This window comes from Thermobia domestica, chromosome 15 (assembly GCF_964235325.1).
Source record: "Thermobia domestica chromosome 15, izTheDome1.hap1.1, whole genome shotgun sequence".
Taxonomy (NCBI): domain Eukaryota; kingdom Metazoa; phylum Arthropoda; class Insecta; order Zygentoma; family Lepismatidae; genus Thermobia; species Thermobia domestica.
In genome coordinates this window covers 170,154,956-170,176,995 of record NC_137468.1, presented here as the reverse complement: position 1 = coordinate 170,176,995, position 22,040 = coordinate 170,154,956, and the positions used below count along the sequence as shown (strand labels likewise).

Below are 22,040 nucleotides of genomic sequence, written 5' to 3'. Positions count from 1 at the left end.
ACAATTCCGAAATCAGGCTAATCGTAATTTAGGTAATAATAATAATAGTAGTGATAATAATAACAATAATAGTAATAATAAGAACTTATAATATTAAATAGACTGTATACCAGAAAATCATGCACGATCACCAGAAAAACCACCGTACATATTTCCTTCAGAATATAATTTTAGGCTTCGAGTACGATTTTTGGTAGCGTGTAGAGGTTAACGTTATTTTGCAACAAGGAAAACAGAAATAAAGCTTCGCGTGCGAAAGCTCTCATAATGCAGTAGCTTTTTTAAAAAAAAAGATTGTAGTTCTTTCGTTTTTACAAACTTAGTACTGCAATTACTGGTCATTCCTTATCTCAGCAAGTAGGGAAGGGAATAGAACACAAAAATCCTGATTAGTTGCTTTTTAATATTCCTCTTAATGAGTGACAAATTGTCAGGCAACAAGAAAAGTCCATTGAAAACTACGTGTATATTTGCGTTATACTGACATCAGCAAAGAAAGAAACTACAAATATTGACTCGAAAGTAAAAGAACGTATAATAGAGAAAATATTTCCCATTTGTTTAACAAATTAGTCAATTTGAATTCAGTATTCTATATTAGAGTTACTTGTACTGTACCTTTTACTCAGGGGCGTCATTTCAGACTTCGATTGAGGTGGCCAAGAGCACCACCGAGATAAGACTTTCACGTTTTGCACTACTATATTAGTAGACAATCGATTAAAGTATATGAATTCCTGAAAATCTTGCAGGACGAGGGCAATTGCTCCCTCCTGCCACCCCTAAATAACGCCCCTGCTTCTCCTTAAAAGAAAACTAAGTTAATATTGGTTGACAACTTCTTAGTTAATGATAAAAACGCTGTAAAATATGAATAATTACTTATGCTCGTCACTGTAACTATTATTATTTAATTGATCTTCGTTATACGTAATGACAATGAAAAAAGGAGTAAGTCTTACTTCGCTACATCCTCAATATGAGAATAAATGCAATTTCTACAATCATCAGTGATCATAACTAGAATAATATCTTCTTAATTTAAACGTTCTAGGTATAGACGTAGACAATGAAATTGAAAAGAAAAGGAAAATAAGTACTGTGAACCTGTCATACAGATAAGACTTGTTCCATAAAATTAGTTAACATCTCAGTGTTCCCAACTATTGCGCTTACTTTCACTGCTTAATGGATACCGGTATCCATATTTTATTTTAATTTTCTTGGTCAGTATTTAGTTTCGGATTTTCCACTTTAATGCAAATTGTATCGAGATACTTCATTTATTCTTTATAAAGACCATACAATCGTATATTATGAGCAGTTATGTTTATTATCTCGAGAAATTGGAGATAATGATTATCTCCTCAGCTCTTTCCCTATGGAATGTGTTCATTGATCTTCGTTTTAATATTGCATTTTCTCATGATAATGCACCTTGAATTACATTAAATTGCATTCTGAAGAGAATATGCTATATATCGGTGTAACGATATAATGGAGTTAGTGATTTCATACAGTCTTGAACAGTTAAATGTTATTTTATGTCTAAGCATACACTAATCTGCCGTCCAAAGGCAAACCACCGTATCTACAAAAAAGTATTTTTGAGAATAACGCGAGTTCGTGTTTTACAAGAAACCATAAACTTAGTTCAAAGATCTCCAAATCCTTAATAGCGGATTTTGTTCCTCTTAAAGCATGCTGTTTAACGTGATTGTTAGTATGACGTCAGTTGGCTACATTTGGTGAGAACTGCACATACGTCTTTCTGTCGTTGGAAATCTCTTGTGTCTTTGCAGATACGGTATAAACCTGTAAATGTTTCCACGGGAGCAGATTGACAAATACCTAAACGTTTTGCAAACGATATTGTTTATTCTTCGTCCATAGCTATTGCCAAATACAGAAAATACTTAACGTCTCATACTATGTAAATACTACTACCTATTAATGAAATACTAATAAAAATCGTAAAGGAAATGAATACATTACAAAATTGATAAGCTGCCCTTTCATCATCAAGTGAAGTATCGGTGGCGAAACTGCCTTACAGTAATTCCCTTCCATCGTGATTCACAGTATAACGGTTTTTGGTTTATGTCTTATTGGATGTATTTTACTGTTCTTATTATTAACGTACAGGCAGGTGGGTGAGTGATTGTATAGTGCTATGGTACTACTTTTTATATTGACCTTAGTGATTAGAAAATATACTGTTTTATTAACCAATGAAAGAACACAAATGTAATTGCACTATTGTTTCTTTTGCAGCTATTTCCAGCTCCACTCCGCTCGTGTTTGCTATGCAATAATACCGATTTTTATTGCATACCGGACCTGCACAAAAGTAAACCCAGAGGCACCCGCGAAGCTTGCATACCATAACCACCATTTTTAACTTGTTAAGCCCAGAGTACGGGAATATATCTATGTATTTGTGTTACTTTGTGTAACAGTACGGTATTAAGTTGTATCAATTAGGTATGGCATGTTTCGCAACCATGTTGAACAACAGGCATGATTATCGTTTTATATATTTTAAGCTTCAAACTCCTCGACAGAATTCGCGACGACAAGAGCTTATAAACTGAATACTAACATGAATTTCCTGCTTTTAGTCCACATTTAATTTCTTCGTGAATATTATTTTCGTCTGTTAATATTGATTCTAGATATTTGAAAGTATCCACTTTATCAAAAGTATTATTAATATTTTAAGGCATTCATAATTTGCCGTATTACGGTCCCGACGTATTTCCATGTATTTAGTTTGCTCTGCATTTACTTCTAAACCCATTTCCCTGCAAGCGTTTAATAAAATCTCTGCATTGCTTTCTATTGTTCTCCTCTTATCCCTTATTAAATTTACATCATCAGCTATGCCATAACCTGGTGAATACCGTTCAACTCTAGCTCCTGGTTGCTATTTTTGACTTTCCTCATATCGATTTCCAGCACAAAGTTGAATAATAATGGCGACAACACATCTCCTTGTTTCAGGTCATTTTCAACGTGAAAGCTCGTGGACAAAAGTTTTCTACCCGGACTTTACTTTGGGATTCGTTTAAACATATCTTAATTAATCTAATTAGATTACTCGATATTCCAAGTTCTGAAAGAATGTTGTATAATGTTTCTCTTCTAACCTAGTCGTAAGCCTTTCTAAAATCAATAAATAGTTGATGTACCGGTGTATTATATTCCCACTTCTTTCCGGGTATTTGGTGAATGGTAAATATTTGGTCGATAGTTGATCGATTTCGTCTAAGTCCGCACTGATAATCTCCAATAATTTCATCTGCGTATGAGGCAAATCTTGCTAATAGAATATTTGAAAGGATTTTATAGGATGTTGACAGAAGAGAAATTCCTCGATAATTATTTATATATTGTCGATAACGCATTGATAATCACTATTAGTAAATAATTATATTTTAATATTCTCTAAAATATAAATTTTACACTTTTTACCTTTGTGGATTATTATTTCTAATTTATATCCCTCAAGAACCAAAGATCTGTACATCACAATATTACGTGCTGAGCTCGCACGCGTACCAGACTCATTAAAGTCTATGACCATATCCGGGTTCGATCCCAGCCCCCGCCAAGTGAACTTTGTGGTGGACAAACACCGTGTGCGTGGGTTTTCTCGGGGTTCTCCCGTTTCCTCCCACTTTCTTCATTCCACCATTTCATTCATTACTCATTATCACCGTCTCCTTTAGCCTAACCGGCATAACCGTGGGACGTAAAACTCAAAGATTTCTATGACCATATCAACTTTGGCCAATATCGGATGAGTTTAACGCGTTTTAATGAAATTGCTTGATTTTACTAAGCAAATTTTCTGGACAGTATTTTGAGAACAAATACTGCTACCAGCTAGTCAGATCATCAATGCAACTGTGTACTGTCAGCAGTTGAGCCGTATTCAAGAAAAAACTTAAAATTTTGGAGCCAGCACTTCTGAATCGCAAAAAGGTCCTCCTGTTACAGGACAACGCTAACCCCATGTGGTTAGGATGACCCGCGACACAATTCTACACTATGGATGGGAAACACTATTGCATCCGCCATACTCCCCGAATATTGAACCGACCGATTATCACCTGTTTCATTCCTTGGACAATCATCTTAGAGAAGGCCAGTTCAAATCTCTAGTAGAGGCGCAAAATGCATTTGATTTCTTCTTCGCTTCATGGTCCACCAAGTTCTACCGCGATGGAGTACATGACCTTCCAAAACGTTGGCAGAAGGTCGTCGATGCTGATGGAGACTATTTTTGATCTTCCAGGTAGTCTTAGGTTACATATCGATGTTCGAAGGTGTTGGGTCAAAAAGCGACAGATCTTTCTTGGTTACCTTAAGCTCGTCAAGATCTACCACCATGCCAAATTTGGTAAAAATTGGATGAGCTCCATCTTTCGCGCTTTAATGACATTTCTTGATTTCACTGATTCCGAACCTAACAGTGACAGCTAATAACTCAGGAACAAAAAGTGTGTACACCATAATATTTTATACTGAGCTTTCATACATACCAAGTTCGTCAATATTTACGATCCTACCAACTTTCGTCAAGATCATTTGAGTTTAATCAAATGCGTCTTAATGAGATTTTTTGATATCACTAACTTAAAACACAAATTTGATTAGCAATAACTCTGGAACCAAAGTCCCAAACACAATAATATTTAACGTGCGTGCTAAATACATCACAGTCCATAACCATACTAATTTTGATCACTATATTTTCAAACCCAAATCCAAGGCGGCACGGTAGCTACAGTGTTAGAACGGTTACATTTTGTGCGTGGGATCCAAGGTCAAGTAAGTTCGTGGCAGACAACATCCTGTCCGTAGATTTTCCTGGGGTATTTCCATTTCCTTCCACATTATCATTTCATGAATTCCGAAAACTTTCTTGAGAAACGAAAAATCATCGAAAAACGGAAAACGAAAAATTTTTCGGAAAACAAAAATTGAAAAAAAATTCGAAAAACGATAAATGGAAAATTTTTCGAAAACGAAAAACGAATTTTTTCAAAGAAACGAAAAACGAAATTTTTCGAAAAAACGAAAAACGAATTTTTTTCGAAAAAACGACAAATTTCGAAAAACTAAAAACGACAGTACGCTTTTATATAATAGTGTGTAGTGAATAGTTTATATAAGTGTGTAGTGAAATTTCGTCCAATATAGTATATTGGACGAAATTTCACTACACACTTATGACGGTTATTTTTTGTGCTAATTGTATGAATTTACGTTTATTTTAGGATCTGTTGAAATCGCGTAAACGTGTTTATTAACTGTTCATTTCACCTTTTGCTTATATTATTTATCTGATTTGTGATAATCCAGTTTTATTCCATTTCTTTTCATTATAAGGTACGACTTTATGAGTGAGCGTCCCACGTTTAGCGCTTTTTAAATATTTTTCTAATATACTTGATGAATGTATACATTTCTATATAATATATTTTGCACTTATTATTAGTTATTATACTTGTTTGTTGCACTACGAACTATAAAGGGTATGTTTCAAACTTAAATGCATTCGTATGATCATTTTCATATTCTCGTTCAGCGCAGAACGAATTCACTGTTGCCAGTCTGTGCCAACCTGGTGCTCCCAACTACCAACGCAACGCAATGGATAAAATAATTTCTAAAATTAACCATGAGAGACTGTGGATAGGAATGCATTAAGGTGGAATTTACCCTCAACGTTACATCTTAAGACCATATTTGGACAAGCGAGAGGACCTTATGCATTGCGCACATACTTATACACTTTTGTTTGTTTGCGAAGAGAAATTTTTCAGGACTTCCTTTATACTAGATTTACTTAAAAACTTATTTTTTAACTAACATTGGATAAGTTGGGCTTTATTGTTTTAACAGTAAGATCTTCAACAATCGCAGTTGCTAATCTGCGGCAAAAATCATGGCGTGAGGGTAACATTAACGGGCAAAATTTCTCCAGAATGTCCTCTTTCTTCCCCTGTGGAATCCCTCTTTGCTCAACATGATGTTGGAGTGACAATGGGATTGTAAACTCAACCTTAAGGAAATCAAATTCATTATATTTAGCTTGTGTGTCATTCGAATATTTACAGTACGTACATTTTCCGCGAATTACTCCGAAATCACACAGAGACTATTCGACCTAAAAATGGTCGCGAATCTTCCTTCAGTTTCTTTGGGGAAGCTTCATTTGGCAAATGCACAAACATGTCATATTGCATCTTATGCAGTCGGTGCGATTTCACTGCATTTTCAACACACTTTGAAATAATTAAGATAGAACACGTTTTTCATACGTTTCGTTTGTGCTTCAACGCCATGATGAATGGAATTCGCAGACATAAATGTATGACCTATAGGAAGAAAACATATTTCAAGTTCTTCAAGGACTACCGTAGTAGAGTTGATGACATGAACACACATTGTAAATAGGATCCAATTGTTGTTTTGAGCACTGCACTTGTCTGCCCAGAACCGAATTTTTGACACATCTCTCAATTTCAATATACACTGCCAACAAGGGGACGCAATTTACTCTGCTTTGCAAACGCTTTCGTGCCATATACAACATATACTATATTTCTTGCTTTTGTTTTTGACGCCCCGAGTGCTGCAACAATGGCAAAAGGCCGTAACTGCCGCCGCTGCAGTGGCAAATAGAAATGTAGACGCGGTCTTCTGTAATTGGAAACTCTCCTCAGACGCAGATACGGCAACTGTCTGTCTGTGATAACTCGGCCTCTTCTGCAGATACAGCTTTCTGCTATTGTCAGTTGATGAAAAACGTCCTTCTGATGTGCCTGCTCTTAATAACTCAATTTCGACCAAATCTGCAGATACGGTGTTTTGCCTTTGGATGGCAGTAATTTTAAAGTTACTTATTTGTATAATGGAACACAGATAATAGTAGTGTTTTGCTAATAGAGCACAGTATCTGATAAATTATAATTCAAGTAGTGTAGTAATTCCTTAGTGCTAACTTATAACAGGAAATTGTATTTACTTAAAAGCATTCAATGTACTCAAATGTACGATTAGAAAGGAATTTTGGGAACTTATATAGTTTTGATCAAATGTACATAGAGGGGTCATCAAGAGATTAAGTTCCGTAATCCAGCTAAAATGACGCAAAATGTAACAGAATAACATTTTATTTTGCACTCAACTACATATACAGTGTAGACTATGTTAAAACATATTTGTTATGCTTGTTGAAATGTTTGTCATAAAGAAGGACTATACTTCGTATTCCTATACTGAAGAACGATGCCACCTTTGATTATAACCTAATGTTAACATGATTATAACATGTCTGAACGCATCATCTATCTCGAGGCTTTGGTCTGGTCAGCAAGGAAATCTGGATGTAGGGGATGACGATTCGGTTGATGAAGAAATGCTTTGCACGCAAATTCTGTAAGCGATCCTAATCATGAACACTATTCCGCGCTTTGTTATACTGTCGCACTAATTTTCGTACTATTTTAAAGACACTCATTATATATTTACTCATATTTCACCAACTCGGCTGTGAATTATAGCTGCTGACACATTTAGACAAATCATAAATTGTATGACTGATCATACTACATACTCGTCACATATTGCAACTCAACCCAAGTTGTCTGTGCTTCTCTGAAAACGTACTTTCACATTGACGCTCTGCCCTGAAATGGTGAGATTGCGAACAGCGGAAGGATAATTTGAGACCTAAACTCTTAGTTTCTACAGATGCTTTGCTTGTAGATCGTTTAATGCTTTAGTTTAATAGGAGTATATCAATCTTTGAACTAAATTTAACATGAAATCCAAATAACATTTAACTTCTACGAGCGACCAAATCCACTTTCAGTAAATTAGGAATATCCAGCAAAAAGTCAAATATGCTAACAAAGTAAGCAGGAGATCTGATAAATTTTGGTGAACATTTAATATTCGCGTTCTACATGAATGCATTCCAAATTCTGATAAAAGAATATTAAGCGAAACTGAATTTACGAGTATATATAACTAAAAAAAAAACTCTAAAAAAATACTTACTATCTGACAAGACTTGAAACGCTTTGGAGATCTCTTTGAATCGTTTATTTGCTTCCACTGCATTATTTTTATTTCTGTTTGGATGCCATTTTAGTGCCAGTTTTCTGTAGCTGTAATGAAATTAGTAATATTTTAGGAAAGCAAAATTGATGGTGAAACATTCGTATTTTAAAAAATAAAAGTAATATTAATTTCTTTGAACAACCGACTTCCGAATTGCCATTATATTCTCAAACAACAAAAATATTCGGGAGCTTCCCTTTATTAGCTAAAATTAATTTTCCTAAGCGAAATTACTTGAAAACACTTAAGATTGAACATTTTACTGTCTATGTTCATTAAGCTTACTGATAGGTTATTTTGACATGTATTATTCACTCTTCAACTTATAATAATCACTTTATAAACCGTGTGTAGTTAACACAGGTCGCCGAAACAACTAGTAACACACACAAGAACAAGAGTGATAAATTAATGCGTCACAAATACATCTTTTATTGACGACCTCAAATTTTCCATCTTAATTGTGCTTTTACAAAAGACTTCCTGTATAAATTGAAAACGATTATTACATTGTTTAAATAATTTTGAGAAAGATGGCATACACAATGAGTTCTATGAAGGCTATCAAGTTTTTTCCTACCATGCCACTCAGTTTTTAATTTACCGACGTCTGAAAATGTAAAATTTTAATACCAAATGTAACTTAATACTTATTCCTCAAATATATATATTTGGTAATCTACATCATTTTTCAGATATACTGCAGATTGTTTATAAATGAATATCGAGATTTTAATTAAGTGTATGTTCTATTATATGTACAACGTAAAACTGAAACAAAGTTTAAAGGCAAGGATTACTCGATTAGTTTGAGTCACAATTTGCAAGTGTTCAATGAGCGATCTCCTTGTATACAGGCCCTGGTCATAAGATAAGTAGAAATTTCGAGATACACAAAGCTTGTTTTCAGATAGAACGAAGACGTGTCCAAGTGACAGCAAAAATCTTTTGTACACATTGGGCAAACCGGTCATTAGTTGCCAAAGTTTTATTTCAATATGTCGTTCACACAAAATGTCTTATTTTTCTGTAAGGGGACTGGCTTATCATACAAAGAACAGAATATGGAGGCAATTCTTTCGACATTTCAGTTTTCTTTGTACATGTTTTTTAATGTTATTGAAAATACATTTGAAAGGTTAACAAATACCGATAACAATAGCAAAACAAAACTTACAGAACATATCGCAGGTACTCACAGTAAATATATTATCTACTTTTAAATTTGACTTAGTAAGTAGTTTTAGTGACTTTGTACGTTAGGCCTCAGATTAAATTTATAAAGGTAAAGTCAATCCATCACAATATTTTTAATCATATAATCAGCAGAAATTTTCACATGAATTATAACATATCATTTTTGTCAGATGCGTTCAATAGAGCAGCAATAGTGTGTGTTATTTTCCTCAACACAATTTTTTCCAACTTGAGCCCGAGTTTCAATTCCGGACGAATGAATTTTTACCATCAGTTAAGGGGATGCATCCGAATTGACGATTTTGTGGTCTTCATTTACCAAAATTCCTAGATGAAGTAGGACGACTATACTGTTCTTCAGTTTTCTACTGGACACAGTATTTACTTATACATTGATATCTCTCTGTTAGTGTTTCCTTAATAGCTTCCGTCACATGCAGACTCTTCGTGATCTTTCTTGCAGTGAACATTTTCCATTGATCACTGATGGTCAACCTATTAATAATAAACATTATCTTCCGTTGAAGAATGCTGACTGATCAATATTCTGGGAGCTGAGTAAGTTTTCCTTCCTGATAACTTTTGTTGTATGCGGTAGTTAAATCTATTTGAGAAGACTGTCAGAGACACCTTTTACGGTTCTACGGTTCTACGGTTCTACGGTTCTCGTATTCCACAATATCTAGGCGATGATTTTTGTGAAATACAATAACTATACTGGCTCACCGCCATGTTCTTGTAACCGTTGAACTGCATATAGCTGCTAATAATCTTCAACAAGTTAGCATTCTTCGTGCACAGCATTCTTCGTGTAAGCATTAAATTAAACCTTCAAAGCGGTATAGTTAGAAAGATTAAGCAAACTATCTCAGAATCGAACTTATGTGACTTGTCTGAGTCGAATTTCCTACAGAAATAAACACTGTTTCAGTACTAGTGTAGCTGCACTACCAACAGGTGAAATTATTGAGCCTAATCCAACAAATATAGCCAAAATCGGGACTTATTTTTTATGTATTTTATTTTCCATTATTCGGTGAAGTTAATCGCTTTCGTACCAGTAATGACAGAAACGCTTTAAATTTCCGTAACACTAATTTGGGGTATTGTAACGTTTGGGGTATTATAATGTTCTCCTTCACGGTTCTTCAACTCGATTCTCTCTTTTGTGAGTAGTGTAACTTTGATTTAGTAATTGTTTTTACATCTTATTATATATTACAAAACTCCTGCGCCAATCATATCTTGCATTACGGCATATGTTTATGATTCTGGTAGGATGACATGTGGATCCCGAAAACTGTGGATTAAACACTAATATCGGTGATTTTTGATCATTTTTCAATTTCTCCCCTCCCCTACGTTGCATCGTCAGGGTGAATAGCCTAAAGTAGTCCCTGAGTCTAAACTCATGTATATTGAAAACTTGATTGAGATCAGTCGGATGGTTCAAGAGTGATGAAGTCACAAAGGAAGCCATTTTTATTTTAAATATTTTACATATATGTCTCCCCCTCCCCTACGTTGGATCGTCAAAGTGAAACGAAAACAACACGTATAGGCCCGACCTTCATATATATTGAAAATTCGATCGAGATTGGTTGGGTTTCAAAAGTTATTAGGTTTTATTGGTTTCTATACTTACGTCCCCTCCCCTCCCCTTCCCCTTGGATCTACCGTTAAAGTAAAATTACAAAAATATTTCTAAATCCGAACCTCATGTACCTTGAAAATTTGATTCAGATCGATCGGGTAGTTCGAGTTATCAACTTATAAAGATAATCACTTTGTGTCTTATATAAATTGATTTTTATATATATCTTCCCCTCCTTCCCCTTCCCTGAGTTGCTCCGTCAAATTTAAATCATAAAAACGATCCCAGGCCTGAACCTCATTATGTTGAAAACTTGATCAAGATCGGTCGAGTGGTTCAGTAGTTATTAAGTTTTTTTATTTATTTTTTATGTTCCCTCCCAGTACCCCCAGTTCTACCAACAAAGTGAATACCCTAAAACAGCCCAGTCTCGAATCTCATCCATGTTACAAATTTGATCGAGATCGGTCGGGCGGCTGAGGAGATTTAGAGTCACATACATAGTGATTTTCAATATATAGATTGATGCTCTGATTTTTCCCGTTCTGAAACCAGAAAAAGTTACTATAAGAGACACAAGCTACAGGCCCATTAATATGTATCTATAATCTGTACGAGCATGCGTCTGTTTTGATATTGAGCGTTTTACCCTCATGAGCAAGTTTGTGTTTAGAATTTGCTTTTTTCGGCGTATCACACACAATCTTACTAATTCCAGAGGCCTTCCTCCATCATCAGTATGTTGTTGTCATATATATACATTGAAACTTCTGAATAACGGACACCAATGGGACATGAATTCTTGTCTGTTACTGAGAGGTTACAGAAATTTAATTTCTCTCAACAGTAATTATATGCAGTAATATCCAGTAAATACGTTATGATTGAGCGTAAATACGTGACATTCAATATGAAAATACTCTTATTTAGTACGTATCTCAATTACTGAAAGGGATTAACGAGAAACTTATTTCTGCTAAATAATATTATTGCTGGGAGATGTGGTATATCTAACTCGATATCTTCAACCTTTTCGCGGATTATTAAATCGTCCGCTTTGCTACGATTGCACTTAACTAAATGTAACGAACCCACAAATTATACGCACAAGACGACACTCTCTTTTGCACTGAATCAACTGAGAGCCTAAGTCTTTCTATGACCTACGAATCACAACCAACTAATACTAACTAAAGAAATGACGCAACCCACAATGACCCACAGCCATCCACGATAGCTCACACACTCGTACAATATTAAATTCGTGGGTCAGACTGATGAGTCGATTCATATGGTATGGTGGGTCAGAGTGGATTTGGGTCACGATGTCTCGTGGGTCACGCTATCTACCCACTCCATCTCTGCGCGATATATTTACTGACGCCCTGCTACGGCTTTCTTTCACACTCCTACCGTGCCACTAGTCGCATGTGCTAGTAGAAGTTCCTCACTTCGGATTCCTTCCTTTGTGATTGACCATCCTCCCTCTCCATCCTTCCTACGTGCACAATCACCATCACGTACGTATACTACTATGTGTAGCTCATAATTAAGCTAGTGGCATCATGACTATCTGAAACATCTGTAATGAACACAGTTTCCAATTTCTTGTCGCATGTTTGTTGCAGATGCTCGAAATATCCTATATATTTTTTTAGGGACTAACCTTGCGCCGCCCATGCTGTCAATCCATTCCAACATTAATGAAATATGCAGGTAAAAATAATGCACACTGCCTTTTACCGGACCTTAATCCGACATTTAATTTTCAAGTTATGACCAGGTTTGTACCCTTACGACAAATTGTCGGCGGGCCTTATCTCCAAAACCACGCATTTCCGGACACTTGTTCCTATCCTGACTTCTTTTGGCATCAGCTTTCATCCCTCTGAGTTTTGCACAGCATCATGGAAACACGCTTGTATCTCTCTCTCTCTCTCTCTCTCTCTCTCTCTATATATATATATATATATATATATATATATATATATATATATATATATATATATATATATGAAATGAAAATGAAATAGTTCATTTTACGTCCTAGGATTATGCTGGTTACGCTAAAAGAGACGGTGACGATGAGAAATGAAGGAAATGTTGGAATATTGTATCTGGCAGGAAACGTTAGAACCAGAGTAAGACCACACACATGGTACCTGTCTACCACAAAGTTAACTTTGTACTATTTGGGATCAAACCAAAGACCCCATACACCAAAGATGAACATTCTACCACTGAGCCACCGCGGACCTATATATATATAATGTTTTATAACGTTTGTTATAATGATCTTGTTCTAATGAACTATACCGACAAACTGTAAGAGGTGATTCCTCACATAAAAATAAGAGAAAGAGCTCATATATATCTATTGCGAAAAGTGCATAGTTTCAGAGATATGGCTGTCCAAATTCGCGAAAAAGCTTAATTTCAACAGGTCCTGTTTGGAATTCCAAAAACTGTAGATGATGGTCCTGATCAGTGTAAAGGAAATCAAGCATACACAATCCAAAACAGCATATTGCATCAATTTTCAATAGGTGAGTAGGGTATTCTTGTCAGGGTATAATTCTCAAATATGCGCTCAATACAGTTTTCATATATACCCTAATTTCAAGGAGTGTCCAAAGTAGGCACGAGGTAAACCTTCACAACAATCGACATCCAATGCTTCGGAGGGAAGTAGAAGTGTTAGGAACCGGAAGCTCCATGCTTTTTTGTGTTCGGAATAACGTATGATGCCATGTATTTCGTCCTGTATATTTCACGTTTTCTTTGGTTATAACCGTGAAAGAAAAAATCGCAGCATGCATTTTCCCGAGTACGAGAAACCGTGCTGTCGACGATCCTTAACACTTGCGACATCGCCCCAAAGGATTCTTTGTTCACCGCTGTAAAAGCTTATCGTTTGCCAACTTTGGACCAATTATAAAACCATAGGATATCTGAAAATTCGGTTGATAGCATGTCTGGGAATTTCACCCTGCAGGGAATACTCTGCACACCCATTGAACATTAATGAAATATGCATTTTTCGATTATGTATGCGTGACTTCCTTTACGCTGATAAGGGACCACCACTCCGTGATTTCTCGAATTTGAAGGAGGGCCTCCTGAATTTTGGCTTCTTTCGCGAATTTGGACAACCATAACTTGAAAATCATACACTTTTCCCGACACGTCTATAAGACTTTTTAACTTATTTTGATGTGAAGAATCGCCATTTACAGATTGTCGGTATAGTTCATTAACACTTTGTATATATATATAGATAGATAGATATAGATATCTTTGTGGGGAAAGGCTTGTAACACTACTTTTCGGCAATACATTTTAAAATAGCTGTAAGAGTGTGGTCTTCCTAGCGGTATGACAAAACTATAAAGTATTTTAGGAATGAACATTATTTTTAAAAGTCTGAGAGTTGCTGTTTTTAGAGCGATTTCTGCTGGTAAACGATGTTTCGCTACGTAGTTTTCTCATTGTTATACTATTCAATGTCGTCATCAATGACAGATCTAGGCTATTGTCTCTGGACCGCTTTACACGGACTTGTTATTTATTGCAACACAAAATACGCTCATGAAATTACTATACAGCTTCATCTTATGCAAAATCGTCATGTTCGCTGGTCGCAGAAGATAAGCTTTTGGTTTTTTCACTTGCAACAGAGTAGGTACCCTTCTACCACTAACGAACCTACCTTGTTGATCTGGTAGAATTTGTGTATCTTTCATTAAGACGATTCAGTTTTGGGTTCCATTTTTTATCATTCCTTAAAATGGGCACCTCTTATTTGTGTTACTAAGTGCTTTTGTCTAAGAGATCTGAATTTATTTCGTGTACTTTCTAACTGTACTATGTCTTTATAATTGTGTCTTAGCCAAATTTTGATCCAGTTCGACCTGTTATATTGTTTATTCATCAGTTTTGTCTTCCCTGTTAAAATAACCTGATTGTTATTAACTGAGTATTCAGGTAGCTGTTATTGCTCTTCGTACTAGCTAAGTTCCTAGCTTTTATGCAGAAGCAAATGAACCACCTTTAGGCTATCGTCGTGAGATACTTCTCTGAATTATACAGCCGTTGCGTGGTGTTATGCATCACTCCCTCAGACTACACCGTGAAATGTTTGTGACCACCAAATTCTCACTGCTGACAAATTTGAATTACTGTCTATTCTACTGCTACATTTTTGTGAATTTTCGACTATAGCTCTTGACTCTACTAAGGCTCGAGCTTAGGACTTAGTCACATCCTAAACAACACATAAGTATACCCAGAATAACAGTAGAAGGTTTAAGCGTTGCTAGAACAGTGCTCAAAGTGAGTTGGGTCTTTGGTTCTAACCCCAACCAAGTATGCTTGTGGTGGTAACATCGTGTTCGTGGGTTTTCTAGTGGTACACCCGTCTGTTCCCACTTTTTCATTCCACTAATTCTCCCATCATCATTCATTTGCTTTACTCATCCTCTCCCATAGTCAAACAGGAATACACGTCGGACGTAAAACTCAAACATTTGATTTCATTCGATTTGATGAGATTCAACATTGAATCATACGATATCCAGAAGACGCATTACGGAAAATCCAGATGACTCGGGAATAATAATAGAGGGAATTTTTACCCCCCTTGAATTCCCATTTATTTGATATATTTGAACTGATAAGCACACCATATCAAGATATATCTATTAAAGAAACGCTCGACGAGGGTTTCATAATAACTTAGAGAATTATTACACCTTGTAATTCCCATTTATCTACAAAAGCTTGAAAGATAAGTCATACCATATAAAGGGACACTGCAAAGAAACAGCCGAGGAGCAAACAGGCTGGGGAAACCTCGAATTGCCATTTATTTGAAACATTTGAACGTAAAATCATACCATATCAATGTATATACAAATATATAACAAGATGTAAGGGGTAACATTTTCCCTCGAAATTAGCATCTCAATTTCGGTTAATGGTTACTTCTAAGACAAAATCAAATCTTACATTATACATTGATATTATTCAGTGTTACCTCATGTCAGACAAAGTCACCTTGTGCGAGATAGTTATATCCGAAAATTAGATACGAATTTAATATTTTTTAATAATAATAATAATAATAATAATAATAATAATAATAATAATAATAATAATAATAGTAATAAACCTTCTGTTGGTTCATTGTTACTTCAAAATCAAATGTTGCATTATAAATTGATATTATTCCCTGTTATCTCTTCCCTAACAGCACAATTACATAGCAGGCATCTGCCTATCATGTTCCCTCAGGTACATGGTAATATGTGTAGTATGTGCCTTATGAACCTCTGAGAGACATGGATGACAAGTGATAGTCACAGTCTATGTCCGCCCCTACGCACATGCCTGACATGTATCTGGAGAACGTGCTTAGTATGTTCTAGGTATGTTCCCTATGATGTAAACGTCAATGAATTACAAAATTACTCACCTATAATACGTTAAATCGCCTATATGCGTAATGTGTTTACATTACGTTGAGTCTAAAAAATCACTTTAAATCTCTAATCTCAGACATAAATGAATTTCATTAACTAAGACTTCCGAATGACTAGCGTTCTTCGACACATAAGAAATAGTTTTATGTAATTAGGAAGAAAAAAAGAATAGTCTCACAACACCGATGATAAGTCTTAAAGAATATCATGATTCTTATACAAACAATAAATGATTTTGTGGGAGATCAACGAAAGTCAATAAATAATGAATATTAGTCTCTTCACACAAGTAAAAAAATGTTCCCCAGGATGGGCGCGAACCACCAACCTTTGGATTACTAGCCGCGTGCTCTTCCAACTTGGTCACGGCTATAAATTGTACACGAGGTATAAATTGTTGAGGTTTTTTGAATTTGGTTAACAACGTATATTCGACGATAACCGTTTGGGATAAGATAAAAAATCTGCTTGCAATGTAATTTTATAACAACATGACCATTGTTTATTTACTTTATTTCATGGTTCTTCCATATTCACTTTCAAATGATCGGCGACAGTTACCATCTAATAAAGTTGATGCACTTGTTGCTTCTAGTACACAATCGCTTAGAAAAAGAAGCAACAAATGCATCAAATGAGGGAGATGAATTTAGAACATCTAAATGGCATATGCCAAGCACATTTTGTGTTGTTAGGTATCTGAAGCAGTATGTACCTAAAAGACATGCCTAGAAGATGACAGATATATGTAACAAATAACGACATAAAAACAAATGACTTAGAGTGCGAAACTGAGCCAGGTATATAAATGCTATATTTGTGGTACATTGTTGCAAATATCAATTAGGTGTAAAAAGTACGTAAAACTGTGGGTAGCTGAAGTACATACTTAGCACATGAATATCATATGTGCCAAATGTCGGGTACCTAAAAATAGTTGGGACACCTAAATGGCACATTACTAGCACATGTTGTGCTGTTAGGTTCAGCACACGCATTCACTTTCGGTAAGATGACTTCGTATTCAAAAAAATTTGACACAGGGGCAACCTTTTCTTAGGAAGCTAATATCTACTGTCAGGTTTCGGTTATTCCAAAGACAAAGTGAAATGTAACGTTACAAATTGACACTATTTTCTGTTACCTGTTAGCATAAGCACTCATTCTGAGCAAATGGTTTTATATTTCAAAATTTTATAGGGGATACAATTTTCCTACGAAATAACTATCCCATATACTCCTAGTTACTTCGATTACAAAATCAAATATAAAGGTGCATTTCGCCAGCCCCCCCACCTTGGAGATTCGAAAAAAAACCTATGCCAATCGTTTGTGCTACGTTTGTGCCGGAATGTACCGCAAAAATTTTCGTTTGTACCACTTCCGGTACGAAGTTATAATAGTTTTAAAGTGGGGGGCTGGGGAAACGGCAGCCCCCCCACCTTGGAATTTCGAAACGAAACCTATGGCAATCGTTTGTGTTACGTTTGTGCCGGAATGTACCGCAAAAATTTTCGTTTGTACCACTTCGGGTAAGAAGTTATAAGGGTTTCAAAGTGGGAGGGCTGGAGAAACGGAAGCCTCCAACCTTGGAATTTCGAAACGAAACCTATGGCAATCGTTTGTGCTACATTTGTGCCGGAATGTACCGCAAAAATTTTCGTTTGTACCACTTCCGGTACGAAGTTAAAAGGGTTTTAAAGTGGGGGGCTGGAGAAACGGCAACCTCCAAACTTGGAATTTCGAAACAAAACCTATGCCAATCGTTTGTGCTACCTTTTTGCCGGAATGTACCGTAAACTTTTTCGTTTGTACCACTTCCGGTACGAAGTTATAAGTGTTTTGCAGTGGGGGGTTAGGGAAACGGCAGCCTCCAACCTAAGAATTTCAAAACAAAACCTATGCCAATCGTTTGTGCTACGTTTGTGCCGGAATGTACCGCAAAAATTTTCGTTTGTACCACTTCCGGTACGAAGTTATAAGGGTTTTGAAGTGGAGGGGCTGCAGAAACGGAAGTCTGCAACTTTGGAATTTCGAAACAAAAACTATGCTAATCGTTTGTGCCGGAATGTACCGCAAAAATTTTCAGTTGTACCACTTCCGGTACGAAGTTATAATAGTTTTAAAGTGACGGGCTGGGGAAACGGCAGCCCACCCACCTAAAAATTTCAAAGCAAAATTTACGTCAATCCTTTGTGCTAGGTTTGTGCCTGAATGTACCGCAAAAATTTTCGTTTGTACCACTTCCGGTACGAAGTTATAAGGGTTTAAAAGTGGGGGCTGGGGAAAGGGCAGCCCCCCACCTAAAAATTTCAAAACAAAACCTATGCCAATCATTTGTGCTACGTTTGTGCCGGAATGTACCGCAAGAATTTTCGTTTGTACCACCTTCGCTACGAAGTTATAAGGGTTTCAAAGTGGGGGGGCTGGAGAAACGGAAACTCCTACCTTGGAATTTCGAAACAAAACCTATGCCAATTGTTCGTGCTACGTTTGTGCCGGAATGTACCGCAAAAATTTTCGTTTGTACCACTTCCGGTACGAAGTTATAAGGGCTTTAAAGTGGGGGGCTGGAGAAACGGCAGCCTCCAAACTTGGAATTTCGAAACAAAACCTATGCCAATCGTTTGTGCTACGTTTGTGCCGGAATGTACCGTAAACATTTTCGTTTGTACCACTTCCGGTACGAAGTTAAAAGGGTTTTAGAGTAGAGGGGGGCAAGAGTACGTGAGGGGTAAGGATACGATTCCCTAAAATCAGGTGAATATATTCGCGTATTGCAATAATGCGTCACGTGGAGTTTGATGTTAATGGCGTCTAGAACCTAAACAAGTTTGAGTGTGCTTAGGCAAACTACAAGCTATCTAGGCAATTATTTATGTTTTTCTAATAGTTTGATATAATATTGGGACATAAGTAGTTAATAAATAACTTACACAATTTTATAACGATTTCAAAGTACTATAAAGCGTTAGTTTCTAACATATCCATTGTTTGACAGGATGGAGTAAATTGACTTTCTTCCAACAGTTGGCTGTACAACATCACGGGAAAGTCAATTGTGTAGTGAGGGGGCAAGGGTACGCAGATACCTACGGGGCAAGGGTACGCGTGCGTACTCTTGCCCCTTCTGTTCTATGAAAAAGAATCTAATTTGACTTAGAACTAACAATCAAAAAAGAATGTAGATTCCGTTGTAATAGAGAGTGACGGCAAACTTTACGAATACTGGTTCCCATATGTAGCCTCTAACGTTAAGAATTCTGAAGAATCCTGATATTTTCTTATGTACGAGGGATAAATTTTTATTCTAAATACCATTCCTTACATAACAGTATCTAAGGTGGTGTTTGAGTTTTCGAAACAGATAAACGTGTGCGAAAGTGACATCTGCAGTTATTGAATAACGTTACGCTTGCTTATTTTATTCAGGTTTCAGAAATACTACGCTTTGTCCTCTTTTATCTTAAATGTCAGTAGTCTTCAGTAATAAATTTCAATGGGCCTTATGCAGAGTCGTTCTGACGCGTGATTAGTGCCATACTAAAAAGTTCGACTACCGTATGTTTCTTGTAGTTGTCAGTCCTTTAGTAATCATACGTTAAAACGACTCTGCATAAGGCGGTATCAGTCCAATGATTGGTATGGGATTCTATAAAGATATATATGAAGCTAACCTAACCTAACATTTGACAATATGTAGATTCATCAAGGATAGATCGAGAAGTTTTCAAGTTACCCTTGTAGGTGACAAGCATTCTGTAACTGATGGAATAAGCTGGAAATATATTTTATAAAGTGTCTAAATATTATCTGATTTTTTTGTATCCTATGCATTCCCATTACTGATGTAAGGAGAATTAAGGATTTTTCTTTTCTTTTTTTGAATGAGAATCTGCAACGTCTTTAGGTACAATAAAGCCAGTAGGCCTATTTACCGAAGAAATGGAGAACGAATTAGTGTAATATATCACATTACTGGATCAATTCTTCTATGAATTAACTTTAAAAGATCTAAGAAGAATGGCATATAGAATTTTGCTGAACGTAACTAGGTGCCCCATATCCTTTAGCCATTTGAATCGAATGGCAGAAAGAGATTGGACAGAGTCTTTCCGTCGTAGACATTTAACAATTGCTTTGCAACAGCCTTCAAAGACTGGTCTGGGGAGAGCTCGTGGTTTTAGCAAACCACAAGTTGAATGTTTTTTTAATTGTCTAAAAGATCTTGTAAGACAAAACGGCTTTTCTCCAGGGGGATATATACAACATGTACGAAACTGGAATAAATACGGTTCCTCATAAAGTTCCAAAAGTCGACGAAAAAATCAAGTGATTTTGGAGTTAACATAACAGCTGTTTCATGGTGAGTGCATCTGGTTCCTTTATTCCCCAGATATTTCCCACAAAACAAATGAAACAAGAATTATTCGATGGCTCGCCGCCAGGTTCTGTGGGAATATCTACTTCTGGTTTATTAACTCACAACTTTTCGTAGAATGGTTATATTATTTACACCAACATGTGCGATCAAATTCGGTTACGAAAAAGGTATTTTTACTTGTTGACAATCAGACCTCTCACATTTCAATCGAAGCGATTGATTTCTGCAGGCAAAATAGGATAGTGATGTTGAGTTTACCACCAAATCCCAGTCATAATTTGAAACCATTAGATCGCTCCTTTTTTTGACCCGATGAAATCCTGGTATTCAACTGTGTGTGATAAATGGATGAGGAATCATCCATCCCACATAATTCCAAGTTGCGAGTTTGTTTACTGAGGCTTACTACAAAAAAGACTCATAAAATGCTTCGTGTGGAGTGTTGTACTGTATGGGGCGGAAACGTGGACATTACGTAAAAGTGATGAAAATCGACTGGAAGCTTCGAAATGCGGATGTGGAGAAGAATGGAAAGAATTAGTTGGGTCGAGCGGAAAACGAATGAGAGAGTGTTAGAAATGGTGGGTGAGAAAAGAACACTTTTAGATATTATTAGGAAGAGGAAGAGAAACTGGTTGGGACATTGCCTAAGAAGATATTGTATCATGAGGGACGTCCTAGAGGGTATCGTAGCGGGAAAGAGAGGGAGGGGGCGAAGGAGACTACAATTAATGGATGATATAAAAACAGAAAGATCATACGTGAAGACGAAGAAGTTAGCGGAGGACCGTGGAGAATGGAAGCTTCTCAGCTGCGGCAAGTGACCTGCCAATAAAGGCAGAATACCTATGATGATGATGACTACAACGCTGCAACCATTGGTATCCAGCCTTCAAGAATCTAGAGTTGTCCTACTGAATCCAGATGTGTTCACTGAAAAAGATTTTCTTCCTTCTATTGTGGATGTGATAGACTTAAATGTAGAAGCCAGGTCTGAAGACGAAAGCATTCCTGAAGCAAAAAATCAAGCATCAGACCTGAATAGAGCCCAAAATCGTTCATCGGATGATTCACTGGAAGTAAAAAGGGACCAATGCGGTGCATCCAGATCAAACACTCCTTTGCCAGTTGCTCGTCCTCCTCCATCTGTTACCAAACCTTTAAACAGTAACGCTAGATCCTCACTAGAAGCAAGCAAGAGTTCATGCTGACTGTCCACTTCAAACACTCTTCTGCCGGTTGCTCG

At 36.4% G+C, this 22,040-nt stretch overlaps 1 protein-coding gene across 1 annotated transcript in view; it reads right to left on the bottom strand.

Moving 5' to 3' along the window:
* Window positions 1-22,040, bottom strand: part of LOC145671352 (dnaJ homolog subfamily B member 6-like) — a 60,707-nt gene that overhangs the window by 28,855 nt on the left and 9,812 nt on the right. Inside the window, exon 3 of the mRNA XM_081740402.1 lies at window positions 8,077-8,186. Coding sequence (XP_081596528.1) covers window positions 8,077-8,186 — 110 coding nt within the window. The remainder of the gene's footprint in view (window positions 1-8,076; window positions 8,187-22,040) is intronic.